Source organism: Thunnus thynnus, chromosome 18 (genome assembly GCF_963924715.1).
Source record: "Thunnus thynnus chromosome 18, fThuThy2.1, whole genome shotgun sequence".
Classification (NCBI taxonomy): domain Eukaryota; kingdom Metazoa; phylum Chordata; class Actinopteri; order Scombriformes; family Scombridae; genus Thunnus; species Thunnus thynnus.
Window position 1 is genome coordinate 14994917 of NC_089534.1, and position 25369 is coordinate 15020285.

Consider the following 25369-nt stretch of genomic DNA (forward strand, 5'->3'; position numbering starts at 1 on the left):
ACTTTTACATGTATGAATAAACTTCACACATATCTCACAGATCACTGAGATGCTTTCCGGGTGCTTCGTGGCTGCTAAGTGTTAAGCTGTAAACAGAGCTGTTACTTCCTCACAGCAACAGGAGCTGGTACCTTCCTCTTCCCTCTCTCTCCATCTTTTTGTGTGAATTATTCTTTCTATCTCTCTCGGACTTTCTCTTATGCTTCTACTCTGTCTTTATATCGATCCTGACACTTAGGTGTTCCTGTAATCTCATTCCTATTACAGCCTCTCTCCCTCGCATTTTGGTCCATCTGCCTCCTCCACCTCCACCTCCTCTCCTTGCTCTCACTCTCCTCCTCGCATCCTCTTTTCGCCACCTCTCTCTATCTCTCTCTCTCTCTCACTCAACACAGAAGCATCTCTCTCATTTGCTGTCCCGCACTTGTCTTGGCAACAGCACCAGTCTTGTCTTCATGCCTTAGACAACTTTCCCTCTCTCTTTCACTCCCTGTCAGTCTGTCCGTCATCCTGGGATCTACAGAGGCAAGCGGAGTGCCGGTGTCGGCCATGAAGCTGGTGAACGGGGGAGGAGGAGGAGGAGGAGGAGGAGGTGGCGGGGGAGTTGGCGGAGGAGGAGGAGGAGGAGGAGTGGGAGGAGGGGGAGAGAAGACTGCCTTTTCCTTTAAGAAGTGCTCTGCCTTTCAGTTTGTCAAGAGGAAGGTGAGTTTGGATGACACACGCACACACACACACACACACACACACATATTTTGGGATGGGTATATTTGTGAGCGTGTGCCTACACATGCACCTACACAACCAGAGTGAGAGGTACATGAGCTGAAAGAGGAGGAGGCGTCACAGCCAGAGTGTTCCCTCTCTCTTTCTGTGTGTGTGTGTGTGTGTGTGTGTGTGTGTGCATGCCAGAGATGATGTCATTGTGGAAGCTAAGCCACGCTAATCGGGCGCAAGATTCGGCTCCTTGCATATCTGTGTTTACTGTGTTGTCTGCATGTGTGTGTGTGTGCTCTAAGACACTGTTGCATTACAGAACCCACAAGTGTCTGATGGGTAAAAATCATGACATCACTGAGCTGGCGAAGGTCCTATAGTTTAGGATGTACTCAGCATATCCTGCATTATACTGCAGTGCTGCCACAAGACTCATTTCCTCTGTTGTGTTAATGGCTTGGATTAAATGGTTATGTTGGTTGGTGTGTTTGTGTGATGAATATGTGTGCTGGCTTTTCCCAAACAAAAGCACAAACCAGGGATTTAATGCACGACTGAATCTGAGGATACATTTGGTAACACTCTCTAATACTTTACCTTATAAAGGGTTTATCAGTTTATTTGTGTGAGTATTTGTGTCCACTCCTGTGATCCTGAAATAATGTGAAAATCTATTTGCCTCCATCTACCAACCCTCTCTTTAAAGTCAATAAAACACAAATGTCAATAATAGCTTTATTAATGGTAAAAATGGTTTATAAATGCTTTATATACTCTGTAATAATCCATTGAAACGAACAACATTTACACTGCCAGGTTGTGAAAAATCCACGTGACTTGTGTACATCCTCTTTTAGCATAACTCGCTTTGTATTTATACTGTAGCCATCTCGTTATCCATCATACAGGAAGACAGCTGAAATGTAGAGTCTGACCACTTTCAGAGCTGCAGTGCATCTGGACCAAAATCAATTTACTGAGATTCTTTCTTATTTTATTATCTTTTCTTTCCCAGCAATCCCTTCTTTGGGAGACAACTTTAATCAAATTACCATTATAATTATACTTTTAACACTAGTATTGATATTATTAATACAATTATTTACACGTCTATTTGAATTCAAATGTTAATGATTCAGTAACCTTAAAGGTAAGCCTAAAAGCTTCATAATATTCAATCCATTTGTGAGTGTATATTATGAGACCCGAGCAGTTATAAATGTTAGTCATCAATGAAGGTTCATGCAGCCCTCATTTTTTAAGTCATCAAAATGAACTGAAGATCTAGCTACAAAGTCTGAGCAAGGTATGCTTGAGAAGGATATACACCAGCTTAAGGAACCCAAACATATGTACAATGCACATAAGAAAGTAAAAGCAACAGTGTTTTAACAGAGAGATGATGGACCGGGATGCCCATCACATTACCTTGTGAAATGTTAATGTTATAATGTCATACTGGAACTAAAATGTGAATTACTGCTAAATGAGTCGGCATGATCGAGGGTTTATTGTACAAGAAGCTTCAAAAATATGTTGTGATATGAATAAACTTACATTGGGGTTTGTTACACTCAATCAAAACATACCACGCTTGACAAACTGTTCAACTTCTGCTTCCTCACATCTGAATAATTTGCAGCCCGATTTACATTAGATCAAAAGAAAATGGGCTCTGACAGGAAGGAAATGACTAACATTACTTCCAGCCTGTGGAGGAGAGGTGGATTGATGCATTCACTCAATGATCACTGTATTGCTTTGGGAATATGCAGAACATTATTTTTTTCCATTACCCAAACAGTGTAATAAAATAAATTAGATAATAAATTAGGGGTTTATTGCACAGGTCGTTATGTTCAAGTTACCACATTTTCAGCCTTAGGGATTGAGTATGTCCCAGAATAAAAAATCAAATAGGCAACAATACCCAATAATTTATGTACTTGATAAATATTCATCGGCTTTACGTTGCTGGGTAGATACTTTTCTAGTCTGGTTGTGTCATAGACTTGTGTTCTTGCTTTGCGGAAGGGTTCTCCAAAGTGTGTGTTGTTATGTGTGTTGGTCTCAGATGGTGTAGAGTATGGTGTGGATCACTGATGACTCGGCTTGTGAATATGGGCAGATTGTGTTAACACCCACACACAAACACACATGCACTCCCACAGGCACATTCTGCTGCAATGAGTCTCCCATGGGAATTTTTTTTTATTACCACTAATATATAGATTAATATTAATCAGAAATTAAGAGCCTGGGGATCAATCGATCTATCTATCTTTATATATTTAATCCCTCTCTTACTTTTGCATAATTTTGTATGAGTCTGGCTTTCCTCCTATGCTCCACTATAATGAGAGTTAAAAAAAAAAAAAAGCTTCGAGACATGCATCAGCACACAGCCCCACATCAGAATTAATGCCTGCTGCTGCTCAGGGTTTATTTGTCTCTCTATTTGTGTCTAACTAAGCCAAATCACATAATGAGGGAAAGCAGGAGTCCAGACAGAGGAGTTCAGTATCATACAGATGAGTAAGGGAAATGATGGAAGGAATCATAAAATCAATGGCTCTGTGTGTAAGTGTGTTTTGTCTGTTGATGTCTGATAAAAAAAAAAGGCAACAGTGAACGTTTCGTTCTCCAAACATGATGCGGTCCAGCTCAAACCTAATGTTGTTTAGACATGTCAATTGGCCAACACAGGAAAATTTTGAAATGCAGTTTTCAGATGCAACATTTTCCCAAAGTTTCACCAACATATGGTCAGCAGTGTTTGATATGTGATGCGTTTCACTGAATTTCAAAGTGGGCAACAAAGAGGAAAAACATGTTGCTACCTCTGTGAGCAATGTGTTTTTGTGCCTGAGGTGAATCTATGTTAAGCTTTGGATGCCGCTTATCATCAGTTTCATCATCAGCAGGACATGTTAAACACGAGGTATGACAGCACACTGTTTGATCCACGAGATAATGCCAAAACAGTTCTCTTGATGTTTTGGATGTGGTGACAACTAACAAAGGAAAAAGTCATCTAATTGGATGACGTCAATCAGATGTGTATTCAGTTCATGCGGGGAAATACCGTACTATTCGTATTTTTAGGTGTAAGTCACTGGGCTTCTGTGCTAGTCCTACAGTGGCTGGTTTGTTTTTGTGTTGACCTGCTGGAGTGTTTTTCCTTTGGACCCGACATGCCTTGACATGCTGTCTGGCCCTCCTACGACTCAGGCATTCAATCTCAGTGTGAGTGCATGTGTGTGTGTGTCAGAGCTGTCTGGTCTCACACAGGAGTCACACAGGCTACTACCCTGCGGTGTGTGTTTGCTAAACGTTCCACTCACGCAGCGGGATGAGACTTCATGAAGCTTCTCATGAGAATGTTGCTTTTTTCTTTACCCGTCGCTCCCCTTCTGTTTCCCTTGTGTCCCTTTTTCTGTTTCCTCTCCACTTTCACCACCTCTTCTCCCTCCCCCAAACATAGACACACACACACACACACACACACACAAACACACAAAAACACACACCAGGTTTTACACTTACTGACACTGCTTTTCTGGGAAGTCTTAGTCATTGCTGGAGTGATGTAAGTATGCAGTGTGCTTGCATGTGCCAACTTGATAATCTGTGATATATCACCATTAAACACAACGTCTCACTCATTGTTGACGCCGTATGGCTGCATAATGTGAACATCTGTTAGTGACAAGGATATTAAAGGGGTTTTAATTCTCAATAATTCATCATAATAGCATACATATGTATTGATCTCCCCCTCTATAGGCCAGCTTCCTCTAAGTTTCTGTGAAGTGTTGTTGACAACAAGTCCAGATTTCTAAGAAACTCTCAGACAAGATTAGACAAGATAGACTTTGCTTTCATTCTTCATCATATTTGAGATTACCATTTGTGCTCTGTGGCATCAACATGCGACAGATGTGTGTGCATGTATATCACTTTATGTGCGTTCCCTTTCTGATTTATGTGTTCAAAGTTGGCTATCAGAGCAGAGTAGCAATCTGTGCCTCTTTGAAGTGCACTTCTGTGTGTGCGTGCGTGTGTGTGTGTGCGCGTGTGTGTCCCACTCAAATTGACATATAATCAGGGATAACATGAGAAACTCCTCTCTCTCTGATCAAAGGTTGCAGCTGGAAGGGTTGACAGCGTGTGTGTGGGTGCATGTGGAGCACCTGTGCAAGCAAGTACACATAAATAATAAGGAGAATGAAAAAAGAGAGAAAACAAAGTAAAAGTGAGATTCAAACTGTTTTTGACGTCAACATATCTTTCCCACGCAGGTGCGAAGATGGATGAGGAATCCCAAGGTAAGTGTGGAGAAGGCCCAGGGAAAAGGCCTCCTCTACCCCTGTCCGAAGTGTCCACTGGCCGAGGACCTGTGCTATGCCCACTTCCCCTCGCCTTACGGCTGCTGCCACTACACTGGCCTACAGGGCTGCCAGTACTACCACCAGGAGCCGTCCTCGCCGTGCCCAGCCAGCGGACATACCAGCGGCCATGACAAGAGCAAGGGCTGCAAGGTAAAGAGCAGGACAAATACAGAGAGAGTGTGTGTGTGTCCATGAATGTATTGTGACACTACTTTGTCAGGAAGTAACACTTTACCATGACATTCTAGTTGGCTGCATCTCTGTGTATCCTTTGTTACCATCACCAGACATACAGTTGTTGTAAGCACAGCCATAGTCGTAATATGCACAGTATTAATTTAAAGGATCATTCCGGTTTATTACTTGGATCTATTTTTTGCAGTTTTTGTACAATTTCTATGGAAAAAGTAGGTCTGAAACATTGAAAATCAGACAGTCAGACTTTATTTGGAGGTGAAACCGAACAGTGGGCTCACCCAAAATGTCTGTAATATTCCATCTTGCACAGGTCAAATGTGTGCATTCACAACTACAGTAAGTGTGATAGTTCAAAGTTGAACCAGGGGGTTGGTTGGTAAACTGTGATGGATGTTTTCAAACAGATTTGGCTACTCTGAGTGGATATAAAGTTACTATTATAGAATTGTGGTCAAAACTACTAAAATAAGACCTGAGATTGCAGTAAGAAGAATGTGACCCATTTCATAATGTGTGCCATTCTCTCACCACAAATCTCCCTCTCCGGCCTGCAGGTGGAAGTGTATCCACCAACTCACTCCATATCAGCCTCCCTCTGTTTGCCCATTAAAGTTCATTGAGAGAAGTCAAAGACGTAAATTAGATACTTAGAGGACTCTAGACATTGTTCTATTTGCTCCACCACGAGTGCTGTTATGTAACATAAACACAAAGGCAACTAGGGTGTGTTGCAAAGACTCCCTTATTGTTGCTCAACAAGGGCAGGGACGCCTTGACATTACTTTAACCTCCCCCGTAACTACAGCGATGGCGCAAATAATCTGGTCATAAAAATCAAAAATAAAGACTTGGACTGGATAATTGACAAGGTGCTTGACAGTTCAGATAAAAAACAAATCAAATCACTTTATGAAACTGCAAAAGAACGTCATTCTGCATAATACAGAGAAAGGCTTTATCCATTTTCTTGTGAAGCACTGTGTCTTTATTTCTTGAAGTTGTTTCTAAAAATAAAAACAAACAACTCTGTTAGTGAAATCTAAGTGAATCTAATTGACTAGCTTGCCACAAGTTCCAAGGGCACGCCTCCTTTCACAATATGCCACCACTGCAATATTGATTCAATAATAAATGGAGTGCCCTCCTAATTAGTAAAGAGAATATAAAATTCATCAATATAAGACAATACGTCAACAATAAGTCAAGATAAAGCTAGGTTACATCAGCCAAGTTGGCCCCTCCTACCGGCTCATGGTCTTCTCCAGCTGCCTGCTCCACTTCTCTTCCCTCCTCCTCAGCACACATCCTCTGTCCTCCACAGCAGCAGATGTAGTAGCCCTGTTTTCATCACTAGGCGGCACGAAGACTTCGTCGTCTGCTTGCAGCTGCTGATAGACATTGCTGCTTGTAGGCTTATTAGTAAAAAAAAAGTCGGGGACCTTCGGCAAAGTTTCACTATACACTTTATTCTGTTTAATTTTTTTTTCTTTTCTGAACACCGCTATTATGTGAATGCTTCATCTTTCTCTCTGTAAACTCAGCTACAGCTAAACTGAGAGTAGATTAGCCAACATTCCTGAAACCCCACACACGATGCTACAGCTACCAGATGGTGATTAGATGAATTACAAAATGCGGGTATATTTTGTTCTACACTACAGTGTGCTGATCATAGCTATTCAAAGGAAACCTCTTTGACTTCCCTGGTGGTGCAAATATACAATATTATAATTTACAATATATATATTTTAACTTCTCATGTCTCGTGAGGCCCCTGGTCCTCAGTCCAGGTCTTAAGCCCCAGTAAGCCTCTGCATAAAAGCGCCATTGACCCCTGGCTGGTGTTTTTGAAATTAGAGCAAGAGGCAGCTCTTCAGCAGAGAACAGGAATTTTTATGTATTAAAAATTAAGCAAAAACAAATGAAATGAACACCAGTGCATGGAAGGTTGTGCAAAGACAAAATTGTCAACACCCCACACACATGCATCAGCCGGTTCACACTAATGCTGCCGCAGGTGTCCAGGTTGTCCTTGGTTATGTAATCACAATGGCCGTCCCACTGCTTCAATCATCATACCCATCAATTGGTTCCCTGCTTTTTTGTGTGTGTGTGTGTGTGAGAGTGTGTTCCACCAATCCCACAGACGACAGGAGAGAATGAGTCATTGCTGTCCCAGCAAGACAACGTCACACTGTGCTGTACATGTAAGCATGTGTGTGCAAGCGACTGTGTGCAGGGAGAAACAACATTGAGGTGTGTAAGAATATAAAACAGGACAGGACTGTGTTGTTGTCCATCACTTTGTTCTCTTTCCTGCAGCCATTTTTTTTTCCATTTTGTTTTCATTTTGCTCAGGTTTTCTTCCAGGCTATCCTGTCTCACTCTATCTCTCCATCAATTCCATTTCCTGCCCTCACAACCAATAGATCTGTCACTAATGTCTCAGTAGAGATAACCGGTGTGTGTGTGTGTGTGTGTGTGTGTGTGTGTGTGTGTGTAGAATTAATCTGTGTTAGGGCGAGGTGGGAGCAGGCTAGAGGGTTAAAGAGGAGGGGGCTCAGTAGTGAGTCATACAGTAGGTAGTTTTCACTGCAGAGTGTGTGTGTAGTGAAGTCTATACAAAGTCAATGTAGAGCTAAACAGGATTGACCTACAGTAGCTGTTCATATCTCATATGTGGGGTTTTTCACCCATGATTTGACAGATGATTAACAGCATCTAAAGTGGAAGCTTACACAACATACAGTTAAAGTTAGATGCACAACCTAAATATGGACTTTATTTGACTTTGTGTGGCATTGCCAAATACTCCATGACAAAATCCAGCGCACGGACGTCATGTTCTGTACTGTTCTCTGCATGCAGTATCTCGGCACATTCTGTCCAAACACTTCATAACTCAGGCCCCTTAAAGTTGGTTTGCCAAACACTGGCAGAGTGCGACACTTGTTCAACAAATGGAACAGTAACAGAGACATTCCCCCAGCGTGTCAAACACACTGCTCTGTTCTCAAGGAGGCCACCCACGGCCTGACTCAAATGCAAATGAGCAGAGCATCAGTATGACATTTGTCAGCCCATCAAAGTGAACTGTATCAGTTGCTGTCGAACAAGTGTCACTCAGGACTCAGACTTAAGAAAGTGGTGTGGTGATGCTCAGAGGCTGCTGTCACATTTAGAGGAGGTGGAGATGAATAAGACACCAGACAATGGCAGACAGTGTCAATTCACTCTTAACTGTACAGAGACAGAGGGGAAGGCCCTGGGGATATTTAGCATGTTGCTCTTTAGTTTTTGCGTTTTTATGGTTGCCTCAAGTGTCCCGATTGTTCAATACTGAATGTTCTGCTTTTGTCCTGCTCACTGTAGCTTCTGAATTACACTTATTGTGAGAAGCTTTTGAAATTGTGAATCTGCACTTGGCAGTAACATGTTGTTGTAGTTTGTTGCCAGAGGAGCTACATTTGAACCATAGACAGTATATAAAGATGGATGGTAGCGAGGTGTGACGTCACCCATTGGTTTGCATTGGAGCCAGTTTGAAGCCCAGATATGGTACATGGTTGGTGCCATCTTTTCAGTTTGGAGCCTGGACCTTCTAAAACAGGAGTGCCCCGCTACCTTGGACTAAAGCAAATACTAGCTTACTGGGAACACCGAGCAGTGCACATTTGGGCTAACATTAGCTACTTTAGCTAAACTGTGCTAACAGGGCAGGTATCGAATCAAGTAACATTAAACTTACTGAAATATTGCGACAATAGTCTGACTCACTGCGAGTCCTTCAAAATTCTGCTGATCTATAAAGCACTTAATGGTTTGGCTCCCCAGTATATTACTGACCTGCTCACTGACTACAGTCCAACTGGTAGTTTTCATCTTACTGTACCCAGAATAGGATCCAGGTCTTCAGAGGGAGCTTTTAGTTACTTGGATCCTGCTCTCTGAAACAAACTACCAGATGACCTGAGATCAGTCACTACCATTTACATGTTTAAAAGACAACTTAAAACTTTCTTCTTATGATTTTTTTCAACTGATTTTTTTTGTGAATGTGTGTGTGTGTGTGTGTATGTGTGTGCTGATTTGACGTTCATTTTAATTATTGTATTTCTGTATGTTTAAACTTTGCTTTAAGAGTACTTTATTATGTTGATCTATTGCTTTTATGCTGATGTTAAGCACCTTGATCTGTCATTGTGTATGAAAGGTGCCATAAAAATAAAATTGACTTGACTTGACTAGTATTTCTAGAGAGAAGTTGACATTTTTTGAATGGGACTCAATTTATTTTTTGGAGCCAGCGTCTGGCATAGCATTTTAAGGTACTCAAGTGGCAACAAATAAAAAAGTTATTAACTCTGCAATATTTATAATAATACAAGGACATTTACCAAAAACCCTCTTAAATACTGCAGTTTTGTGTTGTTCTCTTTTTAAAAAATAGTCCTCCCTGACAGAATGCCCATCATCCCGTCCTCCTATTCATTAAAAATCCACCACAGCACCTTTTTTTCTAATTGCAAAGCATTAAAAATGCAGGCAGCTTAGCTTCACCTTGACCCAGTTCTTTGCATAGCCTCCACCCTGTTGTTAGTTTTGATGAGTCTATCAGAGCCAAATCTAATATAGACCAAGCTTTATGGTACTGGTCTTATTAAACTATGAAATACTACATTTATGACAGCTGCCTTTTTTTCATGGGGTGATTAACACAGAGAAAATAAGGAAGGAGACAAGGATAGGTTTACTGTAAGTAAATGGTTAATCAGGGTGTTTGGAAGAAATCAGAATTAAAAATGGACAAAGAGTAAACAATAATCGCTGTATTGGAAAAATGAGAGCAATCGAGGGATTGGTGGAGCTGAGTGGAAAGACATAACGGAGGAAGCAGCAGTGATAGAGTGAGAGAGAGAGAGAGAGAGAGAGATGAGAACAGCTGAGAGGACATTTTTATTAGAAGATAGAGGATGAGGTCAGAGCATCTGCCCCACTGCCTGAGCATGACCAGAAATCAAAAGCATAAATCCTCCTGATAAGAACGTCCTGTACTGTCCCATGTACACACCAACAGACTGTCAGATACTCTACTCACACACACAAAACTAATGCAAATGCAGCCTTTCCACTAATCTCTTACATCAAGCCTGTGCTTTTCTTGATGAAGACTTAATCAAAAATAAAAAGAACACAAACTTTTGCTGACAGCTGGCTGTCCTGACGTTATCTTTTTTGTCATCCAATTTCAGTACTATTGTTATCAAGTCAGATAAAATAGTACACCAAGTGAAACATACAATATCAATGTGATTAGTACAAATAGCAAAATGGCTTTTATATATTTTAGTTTTAAGTCTCATTTCCTTATGGCCTGTGGCCTGTTCTGGGTATGGATCAGGTGATTGTAGTTAATATGTCAGTGTATTCAGTATGGTTTAAACACCAACTTTAACCAGAAAGATCTGACCTGCTCTGGTCTATTAGTGTTGACTGTCCAAAATGCAGTCATGCGGGAGAAAGTGAGAGAGAGGGAAGGATAGAGAGAAAGTTGAGGGAGGAAGGAAGGAAGGCAGGAAGTGAGGCAGAGAAGAAATCCAAGGAGACGAGGGAAGCCAAGCGTGTCTGAGAGGAGAACAGTGATTTTTATCTACTCCCATGCAGCCTGTGAGATGTGGTTGACTATTGATTAGATCTCAGCTGAAAGGAGTGGTACAAGGTAGAGGGCAAAAACTGCATCTGAATTTTTATGCTGAGAAATTAGCTTGAATGCAGGAAAAAGCTTTACCTCATTTGTCAGTGAGGTGAGCTCATCTTGTTCATGTTTTGTGAGCTCTCACGAAAGCTCAATCACACTGTACCTTTTGTCCTCACGCTCAAAAACACCAAGCTCAGATGATCGGTGGGATTTTAAATCATGTGTCTGTTCAATGGGCCCCGCCGATTCATTTTACCGCAGAGAGAAAACAGAGGTAGACGACCTATGACAAATCCACCTCTCTTGTTCTTCCTCAGTGGTGACAAGGCCCTGCAGGCTAAGATCTGTTTCACGAATAATAATACGTCGTGTCTGAGTCAGTGAATGAGGGGAGGCAATGATGGTGAGCTAATTTCATTCAAAGATCTTGTCAAGTGAGTTGTTCACAAGTGCAAATACAATTCAGGTGTTGCATCAGATAATAAAAAAGGAAAGTTTTGAAAATTCTGTTTGTGCCGAGTAGTTGTCTTCTTAGAAAAAAACATGCTCTACTTTTACGGTTCATGAGGTTTTCTCTGCAATGTGAGAATACGTCTCTGTTGGACTTTGAACTTCAGACTTGGTTCTTGAAGCAGTCTTACTGGTGAAGTGTCTCAGTTGTACATTCTGAGAGGGAGCAGATCTCAGGCAGTTCACTTCTTGACAGAGCTAATCGTTAATCACTTGTGCGTCATATTTAAAGATCGCACCACTTTACTGGTGACCTTTTACTGGCACTCCACTGTGCCAATGTATTCGAGACCACGAAGGACACAAACTCTAGACTGCAGACATCTCCAACACAGCTGTTTAAATTTGAACTGTGAACACTGAATGGAAAATCTTTATTTGCAGCTGATTCTAAATTCATGAGTTGACAGTTTTCCACTAACATATTAGAAAAGTATTTTAGTGTAATATCCAACACAAAACCAAAAACTACTCTGACACAGCAAAAACATACTAAGATAATCTTCATAAATGTATGATTTCTTGCAGGGCTTTTGTATTGAAATTCATTAAATGTAGCTTGGTGTAATAATAATGGACTGGTAAACTTTGTCACCCTGGTGGGTCACTCAATAACTCCAACTAAGCCTCTGACCAAAGCTTGATCCTCTTCTCACTTGCCAAACAGGTTACAAAAACATCATCTGAGCTGCAGCTTCAATAGCATTTACCATGAATGCATTCATGTCAAAACCTTTTGTTTTTTTTTGCTTGTATTGTTAACACGAAAGTATTAAGATGAACAGTCCACAAGGTCCAATTATATTTGATACAAAGAGTTATACAGAGAGCACTGGGAGCCAAAATCCCCTTCCAAGTTGTTGGCTTGTCGTGCATACTGTACCAACACCAGGGAGAAATGCCTCTCATTCCAAACTTCTATTTTGAACAGTTCAGCTAATTGAGTCCAAACTTTCTTTTCTCCTCATTAAAGACCTCAGCACACATTCACATTCAACCCATGCATATACCAAAAGTCAGAACCCCCTGACTCTTTCAAATTCTGTGCTTAGTAATGAAACTGGTGAGGTGCCAACTTAGTGCTGGTATAAAGCCAGTTCATATCAGTTTGGCCAACTTCCAACTCTTACTTGCACTCTTGGCAATACCTGATAGCGTCAGCTGCTTGGCTGTTGAAAACACTGACTTTGACTTCATTCTTGCATTGATGTTCCTTTATTAAAGTCATGCCATATTTTGTTTTCAACCTCCAGATTTTCTTTCCATCATCTCTTGCCCTCCTCATTGTTATGACTCATATTTTTCTCTCCTGTGATTCAAACATATTTAAGCAGCATTTAAATGAGGGAACTCTCCCAGGGTCTGGAAAGTACTAAGCTACCAGTGTTTAGGATACACTTAGCAATGGAAAACTGCTAATCCTTTGCCTTTGTTACAAAGCCAAGTGCTCTGGCAGTGGAAGAATGAGGTTGAAGTAATAAACTTGGAATTGGGTTTTCTTGCACGATCTCCTCTTTACCCACAGTAGATGTATATATACGCCCTAAAATGGAACAGCACATTTGTTCCCATTGCTGCTGCAGCGTTATGCAGGCTCTTTTTCTGCCAAAGCAGAAAAGCAACCAAAAAAAAAAAGATAAATAAGCACAGAGGAGGCACTTCATACCTTGGCTGCAGTTTCCTGGATTTGTCGTGATACAGCAGGATGTGTGAATTAGCTTTGTACTGTTTCCCCCAGCCCTAGCTATAACAAGCTAGAGGAGAGCTGAAGAAGAAAAGGTAAGGTAGGTTGTTTGTGATGTTAAGAGCTATCCTGACAAATCTGTGTTTGGTTTGATGCAGATAATAAAGGCATTCAGCATTAAGAAGCTCAAAGGGAGATACACATCTACATGATTAACCTGTGGTAAAATAAACGGAACATAATTTTGAAGAAATTACACAGATTTATTTTCAGAGCTATTTTAAAGAGGAACTTCACACATTACTTATTTACCCTGTGCACATAATTACAGATTCTTGTTGATGTATTATGTTAATACAGGTGATTTTTCCAACAATAAAAAAACCCCCAGATTTTGTTGCTCAAACTAGCTTGTATGCATTTCCTTGGATTGTAAAGGTCAGCTAATGAATAGTGAAATAGGCAAGACTCTGGGGTATATTTCATTCATTGACCCTGCTAACTAGTAGTTGCTGCCCCAAATGTTGGTTGATGCTGCTCTTTTCCACAGAAAATAGAATGATAGTAAACAGGGTAGCTAGTACCAGTGAAAACTAGTGAAACTTGACAATGGCTCATCACTTAGGACAACTAACCCTAATAGAAAGTGCCCTGAGAGTCTTCGCTAGCCGTGCTAGCTAAAAGCAACTGATGATTAATGGACAATGAGTCAATGTGTGTCTGTTCCTTGTCTAGATCCAATCCCCAACTTTTCACATACAACGTTGCCAAGTCTCCACACAACAGTTTCCCCTTCCCCATGGCATTTAAAACATATTCTGTTTCAGGCAGAACTCAGGTTTCACTACAAAAATGACTGAAGGAACGTGTTAAATGATATGGATACCTATTATGATGTTAACAACATAGTTTTCTTTTTCCATTTAAAAAAATGTAAGGTTAGATGTATCAAATGATACAAAAAAAACAACAAAGAAAAATGTTGAATTTATTTTATGTACAATCAGTTGAAGTGAGTGTTTCCAAGACTCAAATGACAGTCAGTAAAAAGTGCTGTATCACCTCCTGTGGATTACACTCCTCATAGTTTAGAGATCCACCGGCATCAATACCTCTCCCTCACACTCCCTCTCTCCCTCCCTCCCTCCCTCTTTCTCTCTACTGACCTTGGCCCACTAGAAAAGGAGGAGCACCCTCCCTTCTGAGTCTCATTGTGAGGGAATTGGGGAATTATTGTTGTTCTAATCTACCCTGAGAACCTAGCTAATCCCATCTTCCATCTTGATGTTCCAGAGCTAATGCCAAAACTGCTGCGCCACAGAGGCTCAGCAGCATTCTGACTATGCAGCCAGTGTTATTCTCCCATTCACACACTCAGCTCTATTGAAACTGCTTTGTGCACTGAGGTTTGGGTTTATAGCACACACTCCACTATTGAGCTTAGAGTTGACCTGATCTGCTTCCGCATGGACGATATGCTTACTCATGGCATTACCAGTGCACAACAACAAGCCACAGTTGTGCATTGTTACATAGTGCATGATACTGTGCTGAAAAATGCTGAGACCTGATATTGTTATACCATTTCCACTGAAGGTCAGCCTGAAGATGTCATAATCTCATAGTCATAGTCAAGATTCAAAATTATCTTAATGACATGCTGTAAATTAAATGTTTTTCCTGGATGGTTAGCTTTGAAGTCTAATACAGAAGAAGACACAACTGATCATGTTAGGATTTCTTTGTGAATATAGTTTTATATTTGTATGGTCATTCACAAATATCTGTGAAATTAGTATCCTTTATTATTATGCCAGGGCAAGTTGACATCCTGTCAAATTAGGTAGTCAAATTTTTTACCTCACACATCTATAATAAGATGAGGTGTGTTGGTGAATATTTTTTGCTGTGTTTTTAAAGTCAGCGATCCAATGTTTTCACCTTGGTCAATTTAGTCAAACTGTGCTCATGCAATGGGAAATGTTTGGGTTGTTATGACTATCTCAGAGAGACAGGAGGTGAGGCTTAATGTCAAAACAAAGGAGAAAGACACAAATCTCATAATAGCCCCTGCAGTGAGTAAATAGGCTCTGTGTAACACAGATATATTGTCCTCTTTCTGTTTATAGAAATGAGAGAAAAGGAGAGAAGATGCATAAGAGAGTCCAGGGAGAGGGCACCTTTTTAATTTCCAGGAAAAGTTGCAGGGGTTGAGGCACTGGGTTTTCTGAAGTTAGGGATCGGACACCTTGTCTCCAGTTGCCTCAGGATTTAAAGATGAAAAGAGAATGACCCTAGAGGGTGAAAATGGCCGTCAAACTAAAATCAGTTTAGGGTCAATGACCCAATCTTGAATTCCCGAACATACCCCTTGGTCCTGTTCCCTGATTAAGAATAACATTACAGTTATCTCTGTCCTGCTGTCTTGTTTCTCAGTTGCTCTCTCTCGTTTTTTTTCAGGTTGACTCTCTCTTTCTCTCTATCTCTGTCGCTGGATCTGAACAGTATCTCTGAAGCTTCTTCTCCCATGGGATACAATCACTGTTTAAATTCCATTTGGACTGCTGGAATCATAGTTCTTTGCCTCTCTACCCATTTGAATCTGGATTCCCCGCCCCCCCATCCCTCAGTGATTTTTAGACCTGCGATCTAGGAACAGAAACAGGGGAAAGAAAGGGAGAAGAGAGAGCAGTGACCTTGGTGTTAATGAGCAAATCTTATCTCTGACAGAGAATGGGATGGCTTATGTAAGACTATCTCGCACTCTCATTCTCTCTGTTTATCTTTTTTGTCTTTCAAACATATTTTTCTTTGTCTCCGTGTCTCTGCTTGCACCTCATTCCCTCATTCTACTTCATGATTCTACCCGCAGATGCTCTCTCGCCTTCTGTCATTTCATTACTCTTTGATGCTCAGACGTATATGAGATGTCACACAGCCTGTTAGAGCTGGTGGAGAACAGGAAGGTTTAGGCAGGACAAGGCCAAAAGAGGGTTACCAGGTTACTAGCTAATAAAGCCACTATAAACACTGTCCTTATCTGTTGTTCAAAGGTCTAAGGTGGAGGTATTGCTTTATATGGGATGGGGAGCATAACAGTTCCAGTACAATTTAAAAGCAGTAAATACCAGTTCAGTGAAGCTCATAATATGAGACATTGATTCGACTCAGTGGTCATTTTTTAGGCTTTAGTTTGACCGCGGTTCATCAAATATCCTGTTAAATGTTCGGGTCTGTTGTGCCTCTCTGCCAGTACTCTTATGTTTCTTTTGTTTGGAAAATGTCATCATGAATTTCAAGTCTTTAAATCACAGCTACAAAGGCATCCACTTCATCCAATTTGCAGTATGTGCCATATTTGATTAGCTCTGATAACCAAAGGCACTGAACATGCGCTAAACGCCTTCGGTTGCCAACAGGAAAGGATGCAGGCCTTTATGGTGAACTCGACCTCCTACTGCTGCTCCACTTGTCACAAGTTTGTGTCAGCCTGTTCCGATCCCCTTTGCATGTCACCAAACATGCATTGAGCTCAGCGTTGGTTTCAATTCATTTAAGTTAACAAATAGGGACAGACAAAAACTAAACCAAAATCCTTCAGAGATGAAGGTTGACAGACTCATATTAGATACCTTCTTGAAACTTGGCAACCAATCAAAAACAACCTGTGAACGTGAGATTCATATATTTTATTTGTCTGAACAAAAAAACATAACTTACATTCTGTTTGTTCAGTTTTACTTTAATCATTGGGGTAATACTTCACTGTTACTGTTTAATATTCAGTGATTATGTGCTTTCATCTACACTGTGTGCTTGTCAGCACCCATTTGCGTTGCCCTTGACTTGCTATTTAACTGCAACAGTCAATGGACGAAACAATCAAGCTATCAAGGAACTTATACCTGACCCTTAAACTAATTATTATTGCTGTCTTAAAACTAAAGTGATAATACTGACGAGATTATATTAAATCAAATCACAACAGTGACTGAAGTAAAACTCAACTGACTGTCCATAACACAAATTTTGCTCAACCACAGCCTGAAAAAATATCACTGAGTTGAATCAACAGTCTCAACAAACACTGATCTTCATCAAATTAACATCTGCAACACTACTGTGTAGCACTCCGTCTGCATCTCTGTGTTTCTGTTATTTTGTCTACCCCAATACTAAGGGACTCATAGTCTATCCTCATGTGTTATGGATTTGTTTAGCATTTTGTGAGATTGCAATAGATTCAATGCTTTGATGTGTTGATCTACTGCTCGTTGTGTGGTTTTTCCCTAAAGAGAGACTGTTCATGTACATTATGAAACATGATGTACAGTGTCTTCAGTTGCAGCTTCAGCTGTCATACTGTATTTTATGGCTTCGTCTACTGTATGAGAGTAAAGGGCAGATCTTTAAGCGTCTGTATAGAACAAAGGCAAAGGTCAGTTTAAGAGATCAACAAGGAGGCAGAGGAATGGAGTCAGATGAAGTCTGGATATAGTATGTGTGATGTTTTTATACCTTGATTTATGGATCTGTGTGGCCAATGTGTACATCCTGGCCTCCATATGAGAATATCCTTGGACAATATTACATCCTGAGTTTATGGAGTGAGAAGGACATATCTTATAGCAGGCCTTATGTAACCTAACTAATAGCAGGGTCGCTGTTGTCTTAAAGGGTCGTAGCACAAAACCAAGTCGAAGGGCAGTAAGAGGGGTTAAGAGGAAGGGGAGTCTGGAAGTGGCATGCATATATGTTACGCTTCCTGCACACATATTTTCTTACCCGCTGAAGGAATGTATAGCAGTTTCTCTGGAATAAGGTTCAGTAAGAGGCTATACAATAAAGGATGACAAATGGGACGATAAATGTACACTTCAGCCTAATAAAGAGTGGTTCATGAGTCTGTACATGATGAAATATCGCTTAGAGAAACAATCTTTATGACCTGTACACACAAAAACACACACAGATGCCTCCACTCCTAGACCTTTTTCTTGTTTATACTATAGCTTGCAGTTGGCAATAAATATGTAAATACGTACAGGCATGTACTGCACCAATGCATATATATTTATGAACAGTGAGGTGGAATAAAATCACAAGCAATGTAATTACCGCATTTTGATTAAAAAATACTGAACTGAATTTAATCAAACAGGAATTATAGCATCTCAATGAGGCTTTAACGTTAAATAAAATAAATAAAAATGTTGATATTAGTACAATAATCTCAAACAACAAAAGGTCTGAGTTTAATGTACTAGCCCTGGGTTGTGTCATTGATCAACACTCAGGTAATCAGTAAAATGAATTGATTAAATAATTTTCTCAACTTTAGCTGAATGACACTGTTGCAGCACAGATAGAGGTAGTTCTTAAACACACACCCACAGCGTTATGACAGAATGTTATCATATTGTGTTTGACACCTTCAGTAATTATTTGGATCCATTCTGTCCTTCCAGCACTGGGCTATAATTATAGTCAAGGGAGCAGCCATTCACACACTGGGAAAGTTTTTTGCCAAGTTGCAAGTTTAGATGAAAGCTCACATACACATGCACACACACACACACACACACAAAATCTCACTCACACACATATCTCCATGCCAAGTTGTGGTAATGTAGAGTTCAGAGGAGCAGCAGCCACTGATAGAGGCCTTGATAAGACTCATTTCAAATTGCTGTAGTCACTGATCCTGTCGACTGTGTGTGCCAAGGACACCATTTGCCTTACGTAACAGCCATTCTAGGTCACACACACATCCATCTATGCAATGTGCTTCCCTCAAGAACTATGCGCACCTTGACCTTAGCTTCCATTGTTCCATGTATCTTATATTTCTCTTCTCTCCTGTGTGTGTGTGTTTGAATGGTTTTAGAGGGGTTTTTTTGAACACTGGTTATGTATTCAGTCAGTGTTGCCAGGCACATTCTATGTAATGATTTAGAAGAGGCGTCCTCAGGAGAGAGTGTCAGAGTGCAATTGTCGCGAGAGGAAATAACTGTGATGACTAAGACTCACTGTCTCCTGAGAAATGCAAATATGACCCTTAAATATTTTACTCACAAAGTGGTGATATTGACTTGAGCTGTAGTAGTGTGTTGTTTGTGATGCTGGTTTATATAGCTTTTCACCTTTTTTGAAAGATTATAACGACCTCTGTATAAGAAGGTTCCAGTGTTTATATTCCTTTAGGTTGGTAATTTGTTCATATATTGGACTGATTCATCAGTGATCCTCTCTGTCGCTCTTTCTAAAAGTTGTATTCACACTTTGTTGTACTAAAAAGGAAATTAAAGCATGAAAATGATTAGAAAGTGCTCTAAATATCTACTCTCTTGTACGTGTTTTGGGATAAAGTCAAATATCCCCTTGTGTAATTGTTGTAAGAATCCACAGACAATACCAGAAAAAATATCAATGTTCAAGAATGCTCAAGAATGTGGTTCTTCTTTATAAATTACCTACGCAGTTAAATTTGGGGTTATGGGAATAATTTAAGATTTAAGATTAACAAACACAAAACATCAGGTCTGGGGTTAAGGTTAAGTTAAATTTCAATTAGATCCCAACGGCATGTACCATCTTTAAGAAAATTATGTCACTAATTATTATTTCCTTGGTTTGGTAAGAGTATTGAACCATGCGATCAGTGTGAATATGTTACTAAATTCCATCTAAATGCTAATTGCCATATCATTAGATTTTCAGTCACTTTGGGTTTAGGTTGGAGGCAATTTAGGTTAGAGTTATGTGCTTGGTTAGTTGCTACAGATTAGCAAGTGACCATTTCTCGGAGCAGTTGAGGCTTTTTGTTCCATCGTGTATTTGGTTTTAAACTTTACTAGCCTAATGAAAAACATGATTTATCTTCACTTACAGGTCAGGAAGTGGAGGATGCTGGCTCGCCATCATGGTGACGGCACAGGCAAGCAGAAGGAAGCAGAGTCAGACATCCACCTGGGGTGTTGTCAGTCTTGGGGGATCCATGCATCGCCCCTCCTGGCCAGCCCTGTCATGCTGGAGTGCTCCATTTGCAGTGGACCCTACATCAGCTACACCCTGGAGGATACCTGGCAGCCACGTCAACGTACACAGGCAAGTTCATCTTCCTCACAGTTAAGTCATTTTAAATTACAGGTAGCAAACACTCATTGGTTTACCAATGGATCCCAAAGCAGGGGACTTCCAGGTGAGGAAGGAGAGATGTTACCAGTATGTAATAAAATATTGTTTTCATAGGGTTATAAGATATATGCAAGTCCATTTCTAACAACAGAAATATCAGATTGTTCATTATATGACAAACACCAGCTGGCAGTTGAGAAATAATGAAAATACTAAAGGAAAACTTGTTTTTAAGTTTGAAGTAATTGAATTATTACTGGAAACACTGCTGCAATATAAAGGTGGGTCATAAACGATCGCATGTCAGTTTACATTATAAAGCCTTATGTCTATTCAACTGTTAATTACAGTTTATGGTCCTCTCTGGTGGCAGTTTGAGTGACATATGTTCTCATGATTATGGAGGATGTTTTCCGATGCACAGGTAATATTAGGTTTATTTTAGTTTTACTGAGGCACCTACAGTTTGACCACAGATCATTCAGCCTCTTTAGAGCTTTCCTCACTGCAGTACAAAGTACTGACTGCCTGAAATCTTTTATTGCTCATCAATATCATATTCTAGATAACATGACCTACCTTTGTAGGTCAAGTCATACTTGTAAATGTCATGCAGTACATACAGTAAATGTGAGGAAGTTACTTGAGAGAACTGGAAACCTCATAACCATCAGAGAGAGAGAGAAAGGCCTGTTAGACATCATCTTTTTTTCTTGTAGCTCTCCAGTGAGCTTGTTTATTTTTGCAACACCATAAAAAAGTGACTTGATTCAGGCAAATGAAAGAGGCATTACTGTGACATCTACATTTTTAAGCACTATAATCATGTAAATGTGTAACACACTAACAGTAGTGCGATGTTTAATATTTGTCTCTGTACAACGTTTCAACAGCAAGAGTTGCTATTCACCTTTCTGTGCTCCTGCCAAATGAAATTGCCAAACCCAGTCTGGGAAAATAAGTTCTTATCTCATAACATAAGAAATCATTAACATTTTAGTGGCTTGATACAAATGGATCTTAATGGTAATACACTTGTTTCCCAAAACAACAACATCAAAACAACAACATCATCAAAAAAATGTTATATTAGAAAACACAATGATTCCGAAATAGGGGAAACTTTTGAGGAATTTACACATTAGCATTAATTAAACTACTTTCCCCCTATTTTCATTTCATTTCCCTTGAGCTTTGGTGGATACAAACCAAGAAAGAAAAACACCCAGAGCAGTTATCCATTTCTTTGATGGTAAATGCAAAAATATCTCTATCCTTTTTGCTATTAAATATGCTTTATTTTATGACTCACAGTCAAGTCATACAAGCCTCTACCTCCCTTTGACCCAGACAAAAACTATTCTGTGCTTGAACAACCCAAACTTTCTGTCTTCTTGTTGAAAAAAATGTATCCACCATGAAATATTAATGAACAGAAATCCTAGATTCACCATCACTGTGGTAGAACTCCATCAGATCTCTATACTGAATCGATACACAACCTGAAGTAAGAGAGAGAAAGTGGGAAGAGAGGGCAGGAGGACAGTAATGAGTGAGAGGAGAAAGGACAAAGGGCCATGATGAGAAAGTACATGTTGACTGCAGAGAGATGTTGACAGTAAGAGGACATGAGCATCAAACGATGTATGTATACGTGTGTATCAGAGAGAAAATGAGAGGAAAAGATGGATAGACGAGGTTACTGTCAGCTGTATTAAGGCTTATATGGAGATGAAATGACCAGCACGACAGGCAGATTGTTGAAAGCATCGCCTCTGAATGAATAAACAAACTGATGAGATTGAAACAACACGCACACTAACATGCACAAATGCCTCAGCTTGTCTCGTTCTCAGAAAACACTCATGAGAGAATACTCAGAGCTGCAATAGTTTTCAGAGCTGCAGTGTGGAATAGCAAACTAGGCTAAGACTGTATTTAACAGTCGCTTTGAAAAGTCGATGACTGACAGCGGGACATCGTGAAAAACTAATATCTGACACGCCGGTGGAGTTCCATGGGAATGTCATGAGATGCAAATGCTGCTGGCTCCGTGACAGCTACCAATTACGCTGTTACTGTATGTGAAAAGGGAAAGTGGGGCAAATTTAAGTAGCTATTATTGAGACATTTGTGCCTGTGTATGTTTGTGCATATGTGTTTACTTGCATAAGTCTGAGCCACAAAAGCATTCAGCCAACAACGTATAGAGCAATAAACTGACTTTTATAATTGAATGGAGCAAGTCAAAAGTGAACATTCACACACAAACACCCAAATGTGTTATCTTTTATAAGTGGATGGTTCATTTTTAGGGTAGTTGTTGCCAGTAATTATCTGCTTTGGCTTCTATGTTAATGATCAAACCACCTCATTACTATCTAGAACTGATTCAATGACATTTATTATCACTATACTGCTTTTAACAGCAGCACTGTACAAGGAAATGTTAGTGAAAAGGCTTTAAACTAAGGGGTACCATTAGCTTGTTAGCTAGCCAACACTGTTGATTATTCAACATAAGCTCACAAACATGTAGCTACCGTTTTTACTTACACTATTTAGCTCTTTACTCCTTGTGAAAAAGATGAGTTGGTGTTCGTCATATCAAACACGTATTGTGAAAATAGAATTTAACAATTTCTAAAGCTGCCCAATCTCAAATATTTGAGGCAGCACATCTCTTCTCAAGTTGAATGGTCGTGACGCCGCTGTGTCTGTTTGCAGTCTAAAGGGATCAACTGTGACCTTGGCTTAAACTTAACCTAATTTTTGGATGTCCATGGGATCAAGTAATAGTTCCTTAGCGAACAGAAAGTATAAACAAGCACATAAATGTTCATGGAGTAGATATCCTGCTCATCTCTTGGCCCAAGCTGAGCAAGACGAGTTTCATGCTGGTGTTCAGTCTCACTACAAAACAACAATTCTCTTGTCATGTTGTTAGAGCAGAGGTTTCTCACCACTTTCAGCAGCCGATTTACTGCAGTGTCACCCTGGAAACCCAGCCTCATTAAAACACGTCATGTGGGGACCCAACTGAAAGTGGGGCACGTACCAGTCTGTCAGAAGTAGTGGTTTTAGAAATGCTGATTTAGAGTGCTGCTGTTAAAAAGGTCACGTCTCATATCGTCAGTGTACTAGAAATGTTTTCAAGAGCTAAGAAAAGCAGCCTGGAGCTGTGATTTAGACAGAAAAAATCTGTGTTTTTGGTGGAGTAAATATATGTTGTTTTTTGCTTTTTTATCCTGTTAATCATCTAAAAACCCACCAGTTTGGGAACCACCGGCCTAGATTATTGCTTAGTAAGCTTATATTTTTGAATGTGCTAAGCCCAGGGGCTCTACATACTGTACACATAATCCTTCCACTGAATTCAAACAATAAAATTGCCAAAACTGGATTTTCAGGGTTGTACATATCAATAGCAATGTGTTACCCAATATGTTAGGTCTGGCTTTCAATTTGTGTATCATGACTTTGTATGATATGAATTTGTAATACTGAGACTTCTTTTAAAGAGCTATTTGATGGCTTTTGAATTGGATCCACAATGTGAATCTCTAATATCAGTGTGAGTGTGTCACTGATTCATAATTCATTTTTTACTGTACTGTTACATGAACTCAAACACAACTCCCACAAAAAAATCTATATAAATCTCCAGGTCATAATTCCAATATAGCCTACTTTCCATTTGCTTGTCTATGTCGTTTAAGTATTGAAATTGTTTTTATTAAGTAATGTCATATTTCTCCCCCAGGCGATGGACCTGTACTACCACAATGAGTCAGACCTGGACAGCTACTGTTGCCCTGGCGACAACAGTAAGTCACCAGCAACTAAATCTGTTGTTTTGTATTCTCCTCTTTCCTCCCTACTCCTTCTTTCCCATTCGTCTTTCACGCTGTGACTCCCGACTCCAGACTCCAGATAGCTTTCTCCATCACTCCTCTCCGTCAGCGCCGGGTCATTTCTCTTTATTATCTGCAGTTTGGTTTATTTTCATCATCAATCCAAAATGATCTTCCTCCAATTCATTCACTGTCTGTTTTTCTCTTGTGTGATGGCTGTGAAAGCAAAGTGATTCAGCCTGCACACACACACACACACACACACACACACACACACACACTGCATAACTTTACCTTACCTCATCACATCATGGGCCCTCTAATCCAACCCCTAAACTCCAGGATAATAACTGTTGTTCATAAACCAAGATTACTGTTTGTTGTTTTGTGGAAACCAGTTTGGACAGCAAAACAGCAGTTACAGAGACAATGCAGAGGACTGGTCATCATACACGTGACACAGTGACCTTTTCAACATCTGTTTACAACTTAGGCCATGTGTGAATGTTGATTGCATGTGTGTTACTGGGTGAGAGTCCAGCATCGTGACTGTAAATGACTGGGGACTGTTCTCTGATCATTTTTCCATCATGCCGCTTATTTGTGCTACAAATCTCAGTCCAATCCAAAGTGCACAGTCTCTGTGTGTGTCACATTTTGGCATAATTCCTATCTATCCTCTCTTCTATTGGTTTATTTGCCTTTGTTGGAAATCTTGCACGTGCCAAGCCATAAACTCTCCTCCTGTGCATGTTCATTAGTGTGTATATGGGTCTGAGCTCACCATGCCATTTTTTTTTTAGCAACACACTTTTACTTTTCTTTCATTTTGGATCCAGAAAATGAAAAAGAAGTGAAATCCTACTACTACTGTTTGTTGACATAGCCTCCCGAGTCGCCAAAAGTCTGCTACGAGACACTTTCCGGAAGCTAGCCAATCAGAACAGCTCAGGCTCATTGGGAGACAGGAGTTAAAACGGCCTTTTTCAGACAGAGGCTGAACTAAGGGCCTGCATAAGATGAATAAAGAGGTTTTTTTAACTGTAAATAATGCGGATATACCAGACCCAGAATATAAATATATAAACCTGGAAATGTGCATGATGCTTCCCCTTTCACTATATATTATAGTATGATAAATGTTATTTTATCGTTCATTAAATTGGTATAACATTATTTTGCT

General features: G+C 40.0%; 1 protein-coding gene across 1 annotated transcript; it reads left to right on the top strand.

The window, feature by feature from the left end:
* The first annotated feature begins 615 nt into the window (after positions 1 to 615).
* On the top strand, positions 616 to 24269 carry LOC137169900 (uncharacterized). Its single transcript, XM_067573311.1, has 5 exons — positions 616 to 702; positions 5016 to 5255; positions 20087 to 20419; positions 24096 to 24159; positions 24259 to 24269. The coding sequence occupies exons 2-5, from the start codon at positions 5028 to 5030 to the stop codon at positions 24267 to 24269; spliced, it is 636 nt and encodes a 211-aa protein (XP_067429412.1). The 5' UTR covers positions 616 to 702; positions 5016 to 5027.
* The last annotated feature ends 1100 nt before the right edge of the window (positions 24270 to 25369 follow it).

What these genes read in the sequence shown, in the direction of transcription:
- LOC137169900 (XM_067573311.1), top strand. Translation starts at nt 5,028, where the DNA reads ATGAGGAATCCCAAGGTAAGTGTGGAGAAGGCCCAGGGAAAAGGCCTC. An exon ending in ACAAGAGCAAGGGCTGCAAG is followed by an intron (nt 5,256 to 20,086) that starts GTAAAGAGCAGG and finishes CTTCACTTACAG; the next exon opens with GTCAGGAAGTGGAGGATGCT. An exon ending in AGGAAGGAGAGATGTTACCA is followed by an intron (nt 20,420 to 24,095) that starts GTATGTAATAAA and finishes TTTCTCCCCCAG; the next exon opens with GCGATGGACCTGTACTACCA.